This window comes from Emys orbicularis, chromosome 1 (assembly GCF_028017835.1).
Source record: "Emys orbicularis isolate rEmyOrb1 chromosome 1, rEmyOrb1.hap1, whole genome shotgun sequence".
NCBI lineage: Eukaryota > Metazoa > Chordata > Testudines > Emydidae > Emys > Emys orbicularis.
This window is the reverse complement of record NC_088683.1, coordinates 358,916,841-358,934,743: the sequence shown is the minus strand read 5'-3', so window position 1 is coordinate 358,934,743 and position 17,903 is coordinate 358,916,841. Positions and strand designations below refer to the sequence as shown.

The following is a 17,903-nucleotide window of genomic DNA, read 5'->3' as shown; positions in this document are numbered from 1 at the left end:
GCTGCAGGGGAAGGCGGGCACGGAGCTGCTCGGTTTGCAGTGCTAGTAGTGCCTGGAGCGTATCTGCTTGGCGCTCCGTAACGTTTAAGAGCCGTTCTCCTTTCGGTCCTTCCTCTTGCTGACCCACCACTCTTTCAATTCTTGTTTTTTGGCCGCAGAGTGCATTATGACATCACGCAGAAAGTCCTCTTTAGTTCTTCGTGGCTGCTTTCTAATTCTGCACAGCCATTCAGCCGGCGATGATAAAGAGGGAGGCTGGGCTCCCAAGGTCATATATGTGAAGCCAAAATGCAACATTTTACAGAAGCAGTATTGTTTGCAACACATAGCAACGCTTTCAGCAGATTGTAACCTTTCCCCTGATATATATAAAACATGCCTTGTAAGGTAATATCACAATTATGTACAGATGAGGAATATGGGGGGTTACAGGGTGCTCCCCCAAGGTACAGAACGTCACAATTACCTCACCTTCCTTGTCTCATTGATAGACTTCAACAAGATGAAGATATTTTAAGGTCAGGTTGTGTATTTCTCTGTGGTTTTGAGGAACTGCATGTGTGTATTGTGGGTGTTTGCATCCTGGAAACGAAAGCGAGTTTGTGGAGAAGAAGAACCTGTGAGGGCATTGGATAATCTGATATTTGCAGGGTAAAGCATAAGAATTGAGATTAGCCTGGATAATAAAGTCTGAACTGGTTATTTACTTGATAGAAAATGCATTTAAGCAATCTTAACTCTAATTTAACAAATGTTGTTCTTGGATATTGTGTAAGTAACAATATTGCATTACACTGGAGAATAAATTCTTTTTCATCTCTGTAGTTCTTTAACCGAGTCTCAGTAGCAACAGTACTCAGATAAAACGTGCAATAAAAAAAACTGTAGTCCACTAATATTGAAGGACCCGTGGGCCCAATAACGTGGGCTTGTGGACACTGTGGCTACAAAGTTTACTCCTGTTGCGTATGGCCTTATTAGGGGCACTACACCACTGATTGCCTGGGATCTTTAATTCACTTTTTCATTTGTAGCACTTTCTTCGTTGAGTACCACTTTCCAGTGGGAGTCTCCAAAAATGAAACAGGACAGATTTCCCTAACAACAGAAGTGATTCGCATAGCTTCAAGTAAAATCACAGGCGAAGGTAAGAGTTTAAGATTTTTTCTTAATCTCAATTGTGTTGAATTCTACACCTTTTAGAAATTTATTAGCTCTTTCTGAAATTTTATTATGCTTTGTGGAAGGGAGACCCAAAACATCCACTTGTGAACCTGCATAAGTTGCATCTGACCCAGGATAGTTGGTCAGTGCACAGGGACTTTGGAGATGGAACGCTCTCCTGCAGGGAGAAGGGATCTAAACATAATTGAATTTAATTTTAAAAGTGAATGAATAAATTAGATGGCAATAGCAGACTGTTGCCCCCAATGGAAAACTTTCTTAACGCACAGGTATGGCTGAGCATTTGTTACTCCTGCAAAAAGGTAAGTTAGTTTCCGTTATAAGAGAATTGAATCGCTGAAAACTCAAGATATTCTATTTTAAGGTTCCAGCAAGAACCCTTGATTCTGATCCTCGTACTCCATCCACTCTCTTTATATGGCCCGAGAGATGCACAGAGTACTTGCCTGCTATCCTGATGTGGGCTGGAACTTCCTCCTCTGGAGACTTCATACATGCACACTAATCCTGCCCACCCTCCATATACAGACTGAAGATTTCTCTGCTCCTTTTCAATTTAATGGAAGTCCAGACAAACACTCATAGCTGTCAATCTTCCTTACAGTGGTGAAATTTCAACAGCGGTTTGTGTTCCCTATTCACTTTGGTGGAATGATGATAGAGCACTGGTGGAACTCTGATCTTGCTTTCAAAATCTACATGAGAAAAAGCACACAGAAAAAGGTACTTGCCACAAGTTAATCTGTGTAAGCAAAAATGTATGCGTTTTGGGCACTCAAATATTTTTGTACAATCTGATGTCCTTTGTACATTACCTACAGTGCTGTATTAGAATTGCTCTAATCTCAATCACAAGAGAGAGACAGACAAATTGATGGCAACCAAATGGGCTGCTGCTTTAATAAGTAATAACTACTGAGATATTTTAAAAGGGGTTGAGGTATGTGCAGTTGCTTTTAAGGGAATAATACGGTGTTCATCTTGCTACCTCAGTTCAAGACTGAAAAGCCCAAATATGTTTCTCCATCACCCTTCTCTAAAATCACGGTATTGCCATTTAAGGAGTAGGGGGTGAATTTAAGCATTAACCATCAAACAGACATGAGTAATCCAGCATTTCTCAGTGTGGCACATACCCCAGTGCCGCTTCATGGAAGATGTATACATTAAGTTGAGTAGGCCTTTGAGAACACACAGCAAGGTTGAAAGGGGGCATGGTTGGTTTTATTTTCTTGAAGGAGGGACTCAGCTTTCAAAAGCTTGGGAAACACTAGAGTAACCTGTGCATTTGAAAAAAATAAAATGTACATTTCTTTTGGATAAATGGGTACATGTAAGTAATCACAGTCACGTAATCTGCTGCCTACAGAAAGTCAGGGAGTGGGATTAACTCAGTTCAGATTTTTTTATAATCTGCAATAACATTAAACATATCATTCTCCATCTGCCCTAATAATCATTTTCTAATGGAAAACGATGAATAATTTGTCTCCTTGGTAAGTGTAAAATCATATTCCATCCCTGGACTCTGGAACACTTCTCTTGCAGTGATCCAAAATTCTCACAGAAATTGAGATCTCCCTGTTGCCATCATCCCGTGGTGATGCCTGGATCAGGAACTAATGGAAACCTTAGTTCTATACAAGATGAGTTTGTATTAATATAACATTGAGAGACTATGCTGAAAAAGAGAACAGTAGTGTACAGGCTTCTTCAGAAGTTGTCACTTCACAATAACTCCTGGGTTTCTTCCTGATCAGCAGATCTTTCAGAAATCGTAGAATTAATTTCTTTTTTTCCCTGTCCTCAGCCAGTGCTGATTGGCTCAGCAACTCTTACACTGCGGAAGGTTATCCAGTCCGAACTGCTCACTGTCAGCTGTGAGCTACCTGTGGAGGAAGAGGGAGGTCAGACACAGCTTGGACCTATAAAGGTAAATAAATTCCCATACAGTGTTTGAGTTAAATCATCTTTTATGGTTATATTTTGGTGGCTGAATATCTTTTCTTTTTTTCCCCTTAACTTTGATGCCACATCTTAAAAGCTGGAGGTTTGTGGGTACAGTAGAGTAGAACCCAATATATATATATTTTACAAAGGCTTTAGGGAGACACCTGTAACCTTCTTAAAATCAGAAGTTCTAATTGTAGTTCCCCTGAGTACAGTGTAGAACCATCCAGTTCAGGGGAAGGGAAGTAGGAGGAGGAGTCTACCTTGGAATTTCAGCCCTATAGAGCTGGGGAATCCCTGGGGAATATAAGCAAAGGTTGGTTCAGTTACTTTTGTAGTCCACCAGAATGGCAAGTGTTTTCTATTATAAGGCTTGAAAAACCCACTAACCAGGGTGAGTGGGCAGATACCCTTCTCCAAAGAGCAGGGGAAGCTATGGAGCAGAGTGGCCAGGGAACTGATCTACTTGCCACTTAGTGGCAGTATAGAGATTGAGGCTGTTGTGTATGGGCTGAGTTAGTGAATGGAAGGATAAGCATGACTGTGCTGGTTACAAGGGAGAATGGAATGGGATAGTGTGAGAAAGGAGAAGAAGGGATGGATGGAGGAATGGATGAGAAAGGAGGAATAGAATGGAGAGGGGGGGCATGCAGTGGATTGTGCAAATGACAGGAAAGAGAGGGAATGCAGCCTGAGGAGGGAGAGATTTGGAGACAAGTAAAATGAATGGGGAAATCAGTGGTGAAGGAGGAAGAGACAGAGAACAGGAGGAAAGGAAGGAGTGTAGAAAGAGGTGCCTTAAATGAAGGGGGGAAGAAATAAAGGGAAGGAAATACTACAGAACAGAAAAATTAAACTGGAATAGTCATTGAAAGATGAAGGCAAAGACAAAGGTACCGTAGCAGGAGAGGAGAAAAATTAAGGGAAGAGATAGGAAGAGAGAAGGAAGTACAAATGAAAGGGAGGAATTCAATGCCAAAGTATTGTGATCAAATAATGCTATATAATGTGGACAAAAATCATATATAGACACATCCAGATAAAGTGCCCAATGGGAGGTAGTATTTTTTTTACCTTGGCTAGGTGGTGTCAAGTAAATTTTCAAGCTGTATTATTGTATAAGTTTGAAATTGTACAGGTTTTCTTCATTTAGGGGGGGGGGTGTTAGAGAGGTATTGCTTTATTTAGCAAATCTTTCTGTAGGATTTCTTAGGGTATGTCTACACTTACCCGGTAGTTCGGCGGCGAGCAATCGAACTTCTGGGTTCGACTTATCACGTCTTGACTGGACGCGATAAGTCGAACCAGGAAGTGCTCGCCGTCGACTGCGGTACTCCAGCTAGACGAGAGGAGTACCGCGGAGTCGACGGGGGAGCCTGCCTGCTGCGTGTGGACCGAGGTAAGTTCGAACTAAGGTACTTCGAACTTCAGCTACGTTATTCACGTAGCTGAAGTTGCGTACCTTAGTTCGATTTGGGGGGTTGGTGTAGACCAAGCCTTAGAGTAAGGGTTGAGATTCATGATCAACATACATCCATAAATGAGCTTTTAGGGTTCGGGAAGGAAAATTAATGCAGCTGTTGAACCAAGTATGCTATATATTTCTGACTTGATATTGCTGGGCCTGTCCTTCATAGAGGGCAGATATTCTGATTAAATATTTTCTCCTTATATAATGCAGGTATCATTGGAGCTTGCAGCTGACAACAAAGACTTTACCAGTGCCAATGCCAGGTCAGCTAGTACTGTCCAGCAAGCCCCAGTTTATGCCATCAGAAGTCCAGGGATTAAGTTACAAGAAGCTGACAGAAATGTTATACATGCAAAAAGCCCTCGACTTTTGAAAGAAAGCAACCAGGAATCCTCAAAGAGAACAGAAGTACCCAGAACAGGGGCGCTGCAGTCACCACCATCCATGCCATTGTCTGCGTCCCGTAACCTGATGACACAAATCAATGCATCGGAAGAGGATGGATTATTATTGCATGTATTGTTAATGGTGCCTGATGGAAAGGATTTTATTGCTGGAGACTCTGGAATCCATGGTTCCTGTAATGTGTATTTAAACTGCAAACTATTCAGCACAGAGGAGGCAACAAGATCTGCTGTCATGTGGGGTACAACACAACCTGCCTTTAGCTTTTCTCAGGCAAGTCACACACCTCTCCTGTTATGCTGTCTAAATTGCATATTCCTGTGAGGGGCAAACTTTTTCCCAAGCCCAAGTTTTTATCTTAATACAAGCCATAGGGACTTCTCTGACTCTCTCTCTCTGATGTATTAAAGTGCTCTTATTACTACTTTGGTCATACCACAAACCATGAAATGCAGTGAGTGTGTCCTGGAATTGCCCAAACAGTAAACAAGACCTTTAAAATACCAGAGGAAAGTAGGCAAGGAAGCCCATATATAATAAAGCAAGGAAAAGAAGGCAACTACTCTGTGGGAAGGGAAAGAGATGCTTAGAATGTTGTGTCCAATGCTGTATGGTTGGAGGGATGACTTCATTTCTTTATAATCCTGTATTTTTTTTATCTTCATATACTATATGCGTTAGTCAGCACAAAAGCTAGAGTTAATGCAATGTTAAGGGAAAGAAGCCTCAGCCAGGAAATTCCAAAATTTTAGACTTCTGTTGTTACACAAACTCAGCCATGTTTCACATACTGTTGTATTTACATCATTTTGACCAAATTGTTATCGCAGAAATCCCCCCCCCCTTTTTTTTTCCCCCCCTTGGGTTTTTTTCCCTTTAAAAATATCAGGAATGTCAAATCTGTTTTCCCCAGTTTTATTGCAGGATTCATTGGGAGTCTTAGAGATGTGAATTGTGGGAGTCCTCAGGCCTTAATTAAAGATGTGCTTTCATTGAAAGACATATCAAAGACCTATTTTTGTCCCAAGTCACTACACTGGTATTTATGATAAATAGGTGTTACGCTCCCCTTCACACACACACCCCCCAATAGTTTAAAACAATCTGAATAAAAATCACTTGCCATCTCAATCACACCTTTTTTTGCATGGTACATTTTCTAATTCTAACAAAACTGGGTAGACAAGCCTGAACTGAATTTTTAATTTGGGTCTCCAACTAACAGCATTCAGACCACTAGGGAAATCGTCCTCTGTTAAAACAGAATACTTTGTGTTTGACAAACAGCTTCCCCTTCTGTTTTAATGCAGTTTGCTTCATTTACTAGTTGTGCAGTAAACTCTCTCCCATACTAGGTGATGCCTATTTCATTAACTCCCAAACATCTGGAGAGACTCAAGAACAATGTAATGGTTATTGAAGCCTGGAACAAGATGCGAACCCCCGGATGCGACAGACTACTAGGATTGGTGAAGCTTCCTCTGCATCAGTTTTACTTGTCATTCAAGTAAACAGGCTCTTGAACTTTTTGTTCTGTTTTTGACCAGAGTGTGGGGTATGTGCTGACCAGTGGCAGGGGAAAGAAAGGGAACGTATGTCCTTACAGCAGCTTGCAGCAAGTCTGCTCTGCATTGTAGGATTCAAGAATTGAGGGCCAGACTCTAAAACATGTGTCCTTGGTCAGACTGGAAAGGCTTTGTCAACAGTGCAAAATGTCTGATCCATATTATTGTTAAACTATATTCTCCATTGGAACTTTGCTAAAGTAGCACTGGCATTAAGTCCCCCATCCTGCAATCAGATCCTTGGAGGTGGATTCAGAAGTCTGTGCAAAGCCCACTTCAAAGGGGCCCTACATGGGTGCAGGAGTCTGCCATAGCTGATGACTGCAAGGTCAGGCCCTAGATTTGTATCAAGAAAATCTACAAGACAAGCAACAGTGGTCCCACTGATGTTCACTAATGTGAAATGTATGACTTTCGCTGCTTTAAATCCACCATTTGCACAGCACTGTTGTGGTGCAGAAACAAGAGGTTAACCAGTGAACAGCCCCTAGAAATGAAGACCGCTGCAGTGCTGTCCAACTAAACCAGCTTAACTCATCCTGTTTGTAAGAAAATATGTCTGTAGCAGTTTAACCTGACCATTCTCAAATAGCAAGCCATGGCGTTCATAGTTATCATTAGTTACATTGGATTCAAATAGAAATTGGTATGTGCGCTATAAACAATATTCAGTGCCTTCCACTTGTTTCAATCTGTCCTTTCCCAAACTGGGACTGAAATAAGCAGGTGATCTTATCCGTAAGACTATCAGGGAAATGTCAGTTTACATAGCACAGGTTAGTGCTTCTAACATAAAAATATTGTCTGAATAGCTCAACTTTTAGTTGTAATTGTCTCATTATCAGGTGGTCTTTCCTGAACATTTCTTTTTTCCTCTTTTGTTCAGGGTTTTGGTTCCCTCCTTCCTTCCTTAATTTAATGACAGCTTTTTTCAAGCAATACCTGCCTAAAGTGATTTAAAATTGATCAAAATAAGGACACAAATTATATTATTTTTAACTCAAGTTACTGGTTCCTGACATTTCAGTCAAATTAAACCGAGGAGCAAATCAGTGCCTCAGTTAGGTGGAAGGTGCTTTATTATTCAATTCAGTGCACATTAGACACTGGGATTTGTCAAGAAGTAGATACATGTTGCTATGTCTTCCGACTACTACCACTAAAGGCCTTGATGTTTCTGTGGAACACTCCACTGTCACCCATCTTTTTGTTCTTTTTCACTGGTTTTTAACTAGTAAAATCATACACTCGAGGGCTGTTTTTGTAGTCTAGTGGCAGTATGTTGTGCTCCTAAATGAGGATCTTTGGACAGGTCCCTAACGCTCATCCTTCATTTGCTGGGCTGGCAGTAGCTGAGAGCACTTTACCTCATTTCCCAGAAGGGGGAATCAGTATAATATGAAGCCCAAAGGTTGGGGATGGGGGGAAGCAGGGTCTCCTTATCTGTGTTGGGTCATTGTAAGACCAGAGCTTTTTGTTTAAAAAAAAAAAAAAAAAAAAAAGGTAATTGGCTTGTCTCGTTGTATTGAGGGATTTAGGTGAAATGAATTGCATCTAAACACATAATACCCTAGTGGCTTGTTCTGATGCCTGTTTTTTCCTCTCCAGAGACCCCAAGATTTCTCGCCTGCTGCTTCAAGCTCAGTATCCAGTGGTTGCAGTGGACAGCTATATGTCTGTGATAGATGTTTTTACAGGCAATAAAAACGGGAGCCTAAGGGTCATTCTGGCAATGGGTTCAGCTGATCAAATAGTGGCACTGCAGAGACTAAAAAATGAAGAAGGAACTGTACCTCCCATCATGCAGCGTCCTCCCCACTCTCTGGATCCTCCCCCTGCGAGTCACTCAATGGTATGCTCCCATAACTACTGTTTTGGCTTTTAGAGACTCATTACATAAGAACATAAGAACGGCCATAGTGGGTCAGACCAAAGGTCCATCTAGCCCAGTATCCTGTCTTCCGACAGTGGCCAATCTCACCTTGTTCAGTTTATCTTTGATAAACATGGGGTCCCTCATCTTTATTTTTTGTCAGAGCCCATCTTACAGTAGATTGTCACGTTGTCACCCCTCATTCCAAGCAATGGCACAATTGCTGTATTTATACTTTACTTTTTTTCCTGTCCTTTCCCTCCTCCCCTTTTTTGTGTCTCCATTCCCTTTTATCCCATTCTCTTGGTTTTTTCCTCTTTTTCTTTTTTTCCTTTGTTTTAATTTATTGTTGCTTCCCCCACCTACACGCTCACTACCAGGAAACCATATTTTTGTGTCTGTTGGTGGTTCTCTTGGGCCTGGACATGTACTCTTGCAGCTACACTGTGTTGTGAGAGGAGACGCATGTAACTTGGGCTGGTGAACTGCTTTTTTGAGCCTGTAGCCCTGTATGTATCTGATGCTTTGTCCAGCTGTATTATGGACCATGTGCCTCAGGAGCAGGGAGGGAAGGAGAACGTAAAGAAGCTGCCCACAACAGCATGTTTGAAGTGAAAATCAGAGCAGATGCAGGGTCATATAGCTTCCCCCCACACCAGTGCTGACCCTCTCCTATATCCCCACTGCTTCCATCTAGATTAGAATTGTCTGTAGTGTCCATCATTATAATGGCTAAGCCCTGACCCTCTGCACCATGTGCACCTAGCACAAGTCTGGTATTCTCCCAAGGGACTCACCCCTGAGTTTGGGAAAGACTTGTGTGAACAGTTAGAGTTGGGGGGAGGCGTGTTTCTCATTTTCTAAACAAAAGTTGCTACCATGTTTTAAATGTTTATATAAACTATAGAGGAAATGACTCAATGCAATTTCAGTGTCAGGGTGATGAACCTCATCTTCTCATTCCTTTGGGAATGTAGCTCTTGTACACTCTCGCCAAGGTGCTTCTCTTGTTCACAGGAATTCCCTTTATCTTATTTAGCAGTTGGAGAGAGAAGGGGAAGGACTGATGGAGCATGCATTTGAGATTCATGTGGAGAAGGTTAAAGGGCTCACTCCCCTACAGTCCACAGTCTGGGGAGAGGCTGATTGTTATGTGCAGTACTATTTTCCAGTTCAGGAGCCTGACTCCAGTGTGTTACAAGGGACTGAATTATATGAAAACGGTAAGTTTGTTTTGTGATAGGACTTTGTTTAAAGCATTGCTTTAGCTAAGCGTTGTTTGTTTCTGTTGGCTAGTGCAGCAGAAAGACAATGTACAGCTAACTTTGGGTCAGCTCAACAAACTAAAAGCTGCACCCTTTGAGGTAGATGGTAAGATTCCCATTGATTTTCAATAAAAGGTATCGGGTCCTATGTCCATTGATTTTAGCACCTTTCACCTAAAGATCCGAAAGCGCTTTATAAACTTTGACCCCAATCCTGCAAAGATATGAGCATGTGCTTAATTTACACACTGAGTAATCCATTGATTTCAATGCAGGCTTCACATGCATAAGACTTTGTAGGGAAAAAGTCCATAAACTGACTTAGACTATATAGGGCTTATTTCACTTCTGCGATAGCTGAAATATGGCACTTGCTTTAACTGAAACATTATACAAAGTCTTAGAACTGAATGATATATGCAGTTGAAACTGCGGGGGAATTTTAAGTATATATAATTCCTGAAGGGGGAATTGGGACAGGATACCTGGGTTAATCTCTCTTCTCTTGCTAAAAGAGTCATGGGCTAGTGCTTCTGGCAGTCAGAGGTTTAGGGTTGTTAGTGCTTTGTACCTCTGATTTCTATCTCATCCAAAAGACAGCACTTCCCACAGCACACTGAAGAGCAGTTGCTGTGGAATTAGTTCAGTGCTACTTTTGAATCACCAGCACTACATTCTGTAGCATCCAGGTATTTCTTTGAGAGTTCCATGGGGAGAGAGTTTGGACAATGAGCTTTTAAGCAATATCACATTAGGTTGTTTTCAGATTACAATCTGAGTGCTTGCCATCTTGTTCCTTGGATATATAAAGTTGGGATCAAATATTTAACTGGCTTTGTTTGACTTTGTAGGCATTAGGTTAAAGCCTTTCCGCTCAGCGACTACTTTGTGCATCCCTGATCCCATTTTTAATGATGAACATCATCATTCCCTGTTGGTACCTGCTGATGTCCCAGTACAGAGGCTCCTGCTCAGTGCATTCTCTCCACAAGGATTAGCAGGAGGAGGAGGAATCCAGTTTGAAATCTGGTGCAGGTACAGAATAAAGATCCATTTCCTCACCACTCAGAAAACAGTGAGACTGGAGGAGTGACTAACAGTGAAAATCTCTTGCCAAGAATAAATTAGTGATGTCACTATGGAGTATGCATTTTATTCCTCTGAAAGATTGCGTTTAGAGAGAGATTTTTTTTATCTGATTTTTTTCCAGAAACACCGATTACCTGACTCTGACATCACTGGGAAATTGTACTTTCACTTTATAACTAGTTTAATCATCTGTGCGTTGGGTTTAAATAATCCGTGTGTCCTTAGGTTCCATTTCTTAATAAAGTGGGATATGTGTTATTTTATGCTGCTATTTTATTGTTTCTTTCCACTGAGCCAATGATTTTTAGGAAACTATGGTGTGAATGTTTGCATATGGTGAGTTTTGTCTTCTGTGTATCTCACACACTGTATGACCCTCTACTGCTCATCAGTCTGAAGAAAATGCTTGGCTAATACATGAGCTTTGCTGCAGCAAACTCAGGCTTTTGTGAGTCAACTGAGTGTGTAATAGAGCCAAGGACCCTTCACTGCAAGCGTCCTGTGGCCTTTCTCCAAGTTTCAAATCTAGAAACTGTCAAGAAGAACCTATCAGCAGATCCCCACTGTTGGCGCGATGCTCAGGCACAGAGACTGCTAGGTGCCAGACAGAATAGGTCTTTCTGTAATAAAATCAGCAGCTCAAGAATATATCCAGAAGCAGATGGGAAGCCAGCACAGAAGAACAGATATAATGTCCCTGTGACAGTGTGGATTGCTAACCACGCAAAGATTGTTACTTTCTCCATCAGCTGAATTTTCAGTTGACAGGACCTGGCAGAAGTTTATAATAATTACCATTTCATCCAACCTCATTCAGACACTCATACTTCGGGCCCTACCAAATTCATGGCCATGAAAAACGCATCACGGACTGTGAAATCTGGTCTTTTGTGTGCTTTTACCCTATACTATACAGATTTCACAGGGGAGACCAGCATTTCTCAAATTGGGGGTCCTGACCCAAAAGGGAGTTGCAGGGGGATCACAAGGTTATTTTAAGGGGGTCACAGTATTGCCAATCTTACTTCTGCGCTGCCTTCAGAGCTAGGTGACCAGAGAGCGGTGGCTCTTTGCTGGGCGCCCAGCCAGCAGCAGTGCAGAAGTAAGGGTGGCAATACCATACCAGGCCACCCTTACTTCTATGGTGCTGCTGGTGGTTTCTCTGCCTTCAGAGCTGGGCTCCTGATCAGCAGCTGCCACTCTCCAGCCGCCCAGCTCTGACGGCAGTGCCGCTGCCAGCAGCAGCGCAGAAGTAAAAGTAGCAGTACTGCAACCCCCGCTAAAATAACCTTGCGCGCCCACACACACACACAACTCCTTTTTGGGTCAGGACCCCTACAATTACAACACCACAAAATTTCAGATTTAAATAGCTGAAATCATGAAATTTATGATTTTTTAAATCTTATGACTGTGAAATTGACCAAAGTGGACCGTGAATTTGGTAGGGCCCTACTCCTACTGAAAGCACAGTTAAGTGTGTGCCTGTGTGGTTACCTTTCTCCTGACTTGATCATTATTCACTAAATGGAATGCATTGGCTTTAAAACTGTAATTCATAGCTATAGAGCACAGTTAAAACTGTCTAGTCATTATTTTCAAATCTTCTTTATTGCTGGTAAACTGGTGCTCTGAGAACAAACTTCATGGTATTGTTACTGATTTTAAATCCTTTTTCATTGTCTTGCATCAGGCTCTCTTAGTAATTTACATACGTTGTATTGTTTGGTCTATTTTGTGCTAGTCCATTCTCGTTTTTCTTTTAGATTCCAGTTTTTAGTTGAAATATTGATAGGTGACCTTCTGTGCCTGTCACATCAGTACTGTAGAACTATCATCTCTAGAGTATTCGGAGTATTCACCTTTTTGTGAAATTGCCCGTGTGTGGGTTTCTCTAAATATAGGAAAGTATCTGAAGATGTGTGAATTAAAGCTGACCAGTATTCAATCTGGAGAGCCAGTAATCACTACAGCTTGACCCAAATGTCATGGTTGATGTGTCTGTATGTCTTGCGCAGGTACTATTATCCTAATGTCCGAGATCAGATGGTTGCAAAAGGGACCTTGCCGTTGTCACGCCTGTGTGCCATGGTAACCATGCAACACCGCGAAGAAGTAGGGATACAGACCTTTACTCTGCCTTTAGTCCCAAGAACCGAATGCTCAGAAGAACTTCGTCCACGATCCTCAGGTAAGTGAAGACATTCTTTTCTTTTAAAAAGTGAAATGTGTGTATCCACTACCAAGGAGAACAAGAGAAACTCACCTTGATTGAAGCCTAATAATAATCCAGCATGTTGGTCCTACCAGTCCAAGATGTCAAAACTCACTGTTGGAAATCAATGACAAAACTTCCACTGACTTCAGTGGGTGTAGGGTTGGGCATATATTGTATTTACTTACTAGAAAACTGTTTGAATGAGCCAGCCCTGGGCCTACCATGTCTCACTGCCACATGAGTCTCCAGTTTGGTCTCCACTTCTCAGACCAGAAGGGAGGAGGGAATTGAAGCAATAGGCTTAGCCTACGGAGTGGGAAGGAGCCTTTCCACCCTGCAGAGGTTCTTCCAGATGATGCAAAAGTAGCACTGAAGAGGCTTTTAGGGAAATCCTTTTAGGACTCTTCAGTCAGAACAAAGGTCGTTGTTGTGACAGGTTGCCCCCCCTAGGATGCCACCTGATGTACTGAGATACCACTGAGCCTGTCTATTATGCCAGCCTTTTTTTACCTGTCTTGCTGAGCCCAGCTATTCTATTAAGCCTCCTCCAGCACACACACACACGTAGGGCCACACCAAACTGCAGAATGAAACAGACACTGAGATCAGTTCTGTGAAGGCTCAGCTTAAGGGACTTGCCCCCAGCACTCAGATGTCCACCTCCCTTGGGGTGCAGATCCAAAGGTATATTATGAAATCCACCTCCTCCCTTAATGTGGAGGAAGGTATGCACAGCCTCTTATCACCCCTTTCAATTATGAATTGTACACTGAGTTATATTATAAACAAGAAATAAGTTCATTAACTACAAAAGGTGAATTTTAAGTGAATATAAGAGATAACAGAACAAAACAGATTATTGAGCAAATAAAACAAAGTACGCAAGTTAAGCTCAATCTACTTAAGAAACAGGCTCTTATCCTAAATGTTATTTTAGGCAGGTTGCAAAGTTTCTGTGGTTCAGAGTTCCAGTTATATTTCTTTTCAGACTGGACCCCTGTCTCAGTCTGGACTCCTCCCCTGCCTTCCCTTCAGGTGGCTTTAGCAGTCTTTCTTCTTTGGCAGACAGGCCATGGAGCGGAGGAGTCCCATTTGCCTTCCTCACCACCCTTAAATAGGATTTCCATAAGGCGGGAATCCTTTGTTTCCCAAACTTGGCCCCCCTCTCCTCTTAGTGGAAAGTTACAAGAAGTCCCAGATAATGTTTAGTATCAGGTGACAAGACCACCTGACCTACTAGTGTCAGTTACATCCCCGGATGCCTCCCAGGAGGGAGAGAGATCAGTATCTTCATGGTTTTGTTGTCCCTTCCTGATGGCTCATCACATTTGATGGCCTGTCGTCTGGTGGGTGTTTTCCCAATACACACCCAGTTGTGATTGTTACACAGTCCATATTCCTAACTTTAGATACAGAAATGATACAGGCATACAAATTGGATAATCACATTCAGTAAATTATAACCTTTTCAATGATATCTTACAAGACCCATCTTGCATAAAGTACATCTCAGTTATGTCATATCCATATCATAAGCATATTTCCATAAAGAATATGGAGTGCAACGTCACAGTTGTGATATGGAGTCTGAGAGGAGTAAACCGCAAGAATAAAGGAGGGGGATTCTTGGAGGGAGTGACCAAGGAAAAAACCACAGAGGCTTACTGGTATGGAGGAGTGAGCTTGCAGAACATATACTTGCATTGGCAAAAGGGAATCTGATAACTTTGAGAGTATTGTAGATGTTAAAATCTTCAGAGGATTTTATATTTCATTTTACTCCCACCCCCCTGTTTTTAAGCAACTGTCTGATATAATCACAACATCTTGGTATCATATAAGTGCGGACTGAATCATAATGAATTCACACAAAAGGGCAGAGTTAAGGTTGTGCAGATGCAACCTTAACTTACATTTCATAGATTCATACATTTGAAGGTCAGAAGGAGCCATTAGGATTATTTAGATGGACCTCCTGCATAACACAGGCTGTAGAATTTCACACGATAACTCCTGTATCAAGGTAATAACTGGTGGTTGAACAAAAGTACATCTAGACATTCAATCCTGACTTATTTTAATTCTTAACTATACAACAATAATGCTGCCTTTTCATAGATTTTTTTTTTTTTTTTGGTATGAAATTATTTGCTTACATTAATAGAATAAATCTTGGTTAACATTGGCTGTAATTTAAAAAACAACAACAGATGGATGTTTGTTTTTAAATCCAGGCTTGCTTGATGTGAGTGTGAGGTACAGACATTCACTAAAAACAGCAGGGGGAGTAATAGCTGCTCGAGCCATTTCTATTTCTGTACAAATACACAGAGCAGCTGGTTTGCAAGCAGCAGCCAGGTAAGATCGAATTCTAAGACAAGATTTTCTCTTAACATAACTTGGGAGGGGGGGGAGAATGTGCCATGGTGGTGGAACAAATTGTCACTCGTTAATCTTTCATCTGTGGAGATCTAGATTCAAATGTTGTTCAGTTCAGAAGTGAAGATAACTATGAAAAGAACATCAGTGGCTATTTCTGTCCACCAAACCACTGGAGAGTTTAGTACAGTTTGCTCATGAGAGGCCTGGAACTGAACTAACAGGCACTGGTGTAGTTCAAGACTGTGGTGCAAAGCTGGGCTAGGGAGGAAGCTTGTACAATACCTGCCTATAACAGATGTGGCTCTAGCCATTCCTTTTGGCCCCTCACTTTACTGAGCAGAGCTAAATTCAGCCACAATTTTTACAGTATAAAAGACTTTGTATTAAAGGGAAAAGAGGTTATGCCAACCTTTGTGCTTTGGATCCTCTTCTCATTGATTGGGATTTTGCATGACCGCACATAAACAAAATGAATTAGTAAACTACACATTCCTTTTTAAAGGAATGCTACTTTGAGAGCTAAATGGCTTGAAGGTTAGTCTCAGCAGGCAAGTTTAGTGCATTATAGAAGGAAGGGTTAAAACAGAGTAGTCAGCTCTTTAAGGACAGGAGTGGTTCCCAGCACTCCTGAGCAATGTCCTTTGGCCTATTCTCTGAGCAGCATTGATGGGCTCCTCAATCAGGCCCTGATTCAAAGCCATTGGACAGACTCCCTTTGACTTCAGTGAGCTTTGGATCAGCTAATCAAAGTCTTAAAGGAGTTTTGGTCTTGCTCTTTGCTTCCTTCTGTAGCAGCTGCTCTGAGGAGTGTTCCTGCTTCCTCCGTTACGAAAGGAGATATTCTGGTAGCCCTCGTGGACCTGATTTTCAGAGATGCTGAGCATCTGCCGTTCCAGCTGTAGTCACTGGTGCGAGCAGTGGTGGGGCACTAGTATAGACAGGCCACAGCAGTTTTGGCCACCATTTCATTACTGATCATAGTAGGTCTAGATAAAAAAGAGCTGAAAATTGTCAGCAGCCAGTCTACACTAGAATTCCTGCCTTTACTAGCCCTGATGGAGCTGCTGCAGTGCTAGATCAAGGATGGGAGATTCCCAAAAAGTCTGTGTAAACAAGACCTGAGAGCACAGCTTGAATCCACTGTTTTGTTCTCATCGTTGTGCAGCTAGGGGTTAAAAACCCCTTCATTTTGGTGGCATACGTATGTACTTCTAACTAGATTACTTGTAAGCACACCTGGTGTGTCTCCCTATCTTTTTTCCCCTTATTATATGAAGAGCTGTGGCAGAAAAGAACCCTTCACTTCAATCCAGTGCAGAAGTGGGAGTTAATGCCTATGTGTCTATGCACCTCTCCTTCCTACCTGAGGGGGAGAAGCGCACCACCCGAGCTGTGGCTCGAACTTTCTGCCCGGAGTTTGATCACCACACTGAGTTCCCATGTAACCTCGTCATCCAGAGAAGCAGCGGAGAAGCATGTTGTCTGGGGGAGCTCTTGCAGTCTGCACAGATAGTCTTCTGCATCTACCACCAGAGCATCAAGTCAGGTAAACAAAAATGAGTAGGAATCCTAGGGGGCTATTGCTAATGGTGTTATTGACATTAGCTTCTCAGGTATAGGACACACAGTGAATATTCAGTATAACTGAAATTTAGGTAAATGTAATTATTCCAGTTATACTTCGGCCAAGCCCTTGGGGCTACAGCTAATATTTCAAGGGGATTTTCAGCGACTACAAGTCATCAGGATGTCAATTTTACATCTCCTCCAAAAGAAGGTAATACAACAGTGATGCTGTTCTGCACTTACATAGCACCTTTCATATGAGGATTTCAGGACACATTACAAAGGCACGTTCGCCTTATTACTCCCATTTTATAGATGAGGAAACAAGAGAAGGAAATTAAGTGACTTGTTTAAAGTCCCGCAACGATATTACCTCCCCCACCTTGTCTCTCTAATATCCTGGGACCAGCACAGCTACAACAACACCGCATTCCTCCTGAAACATCAGTATTATTTCCTGCAGCCCCCTGGGTTTCCCCTGGAGATTTCCCACTGAACTAATGACATTGCCTGACCTTGCTTAGATTGAAATGTGATGAGATCACAGCCTGAAATGGTAACTTTTTGTAGAGAAGGTTACAGATTATTTCTAAAAGAGGAAGATAGGTTTCAAAAGCAGTATTAAGTATAATTGTTTACATCATCTTTAAATGGATTAATTGATTTCCCTCCAGCTGCATTAAGGCACCCGTATCTTAAAAATAGTGTGCAATTTTATGATGGCAACTTTTTCTGTTGTCTCAATATAGTGGCAACATCGTCAAGCTTTTTATAGCATTATGTTGTAGAATATTCTAATACAATTTAATTAAAGATATCAGCCTTCAGTGATAGGCAAAAAAAAATTAACTCTTGGCATGAGTTAGCTACTCAGTTACTCTGTAGACAGTACTGTAGCTCTTTGATGCTTATTTTAGAGCCTGTTGGTAGTGGA

The 17,903-nt window shown here is 41.8% G+C and overlaps 1 protein-coding gene across 1 annotated transcript in view; it reads left to right on the top strand.

Moving 5' to 3' along the window:
- Positions 1-17,903, top strand: part of C2CD3 (C2 domain containing 3 centriole elongation regulator) — an 80,661-nt gene that overhangs the window by 16,832 nt on the left and 45,926 nt on the right. Inside the window, exons 11-21 of the mRNA XM_065423314.1 lie at positions 1,035-1,147; positions 1,790-1,908; positions 2,996-3,118; positions 4,817-5,284; positions 6,367-6,518; positions 8,185-8,428; positions 9,489-9,672; positions 10,566-10,749; positions 12,822-12,994; positions 15,256-15,379; positions 16,681-16,949. Of these exons, the coding sequence (XP_065279386.1) occupies positions 1,035-1,147; positions 1,790-1,908; positions 2,996-3,118; positions 4,817-5,284; positions 6,367-6,518; positions 8,185-8,428; positions 9,489-9,672; positions 10,566-10,749; positions 12,822-12,994; positions 15,256-15,379; positions 16,681-16,949 (2,153 nt within the window). The remainder of the gene's footprint in view (positions 1-1,034; positions 1,148-1,789; positions 1,909-2,995; positions 3,119-4,816; positions 5,285-6,366; positions 6,519-8,184; positions 8,429-9,488; positions 9,673-10,565; positions 10,750-12,821; positions 12,995-15,255; positions 15,380-16,680; positions 16,950-17,903) is intronic.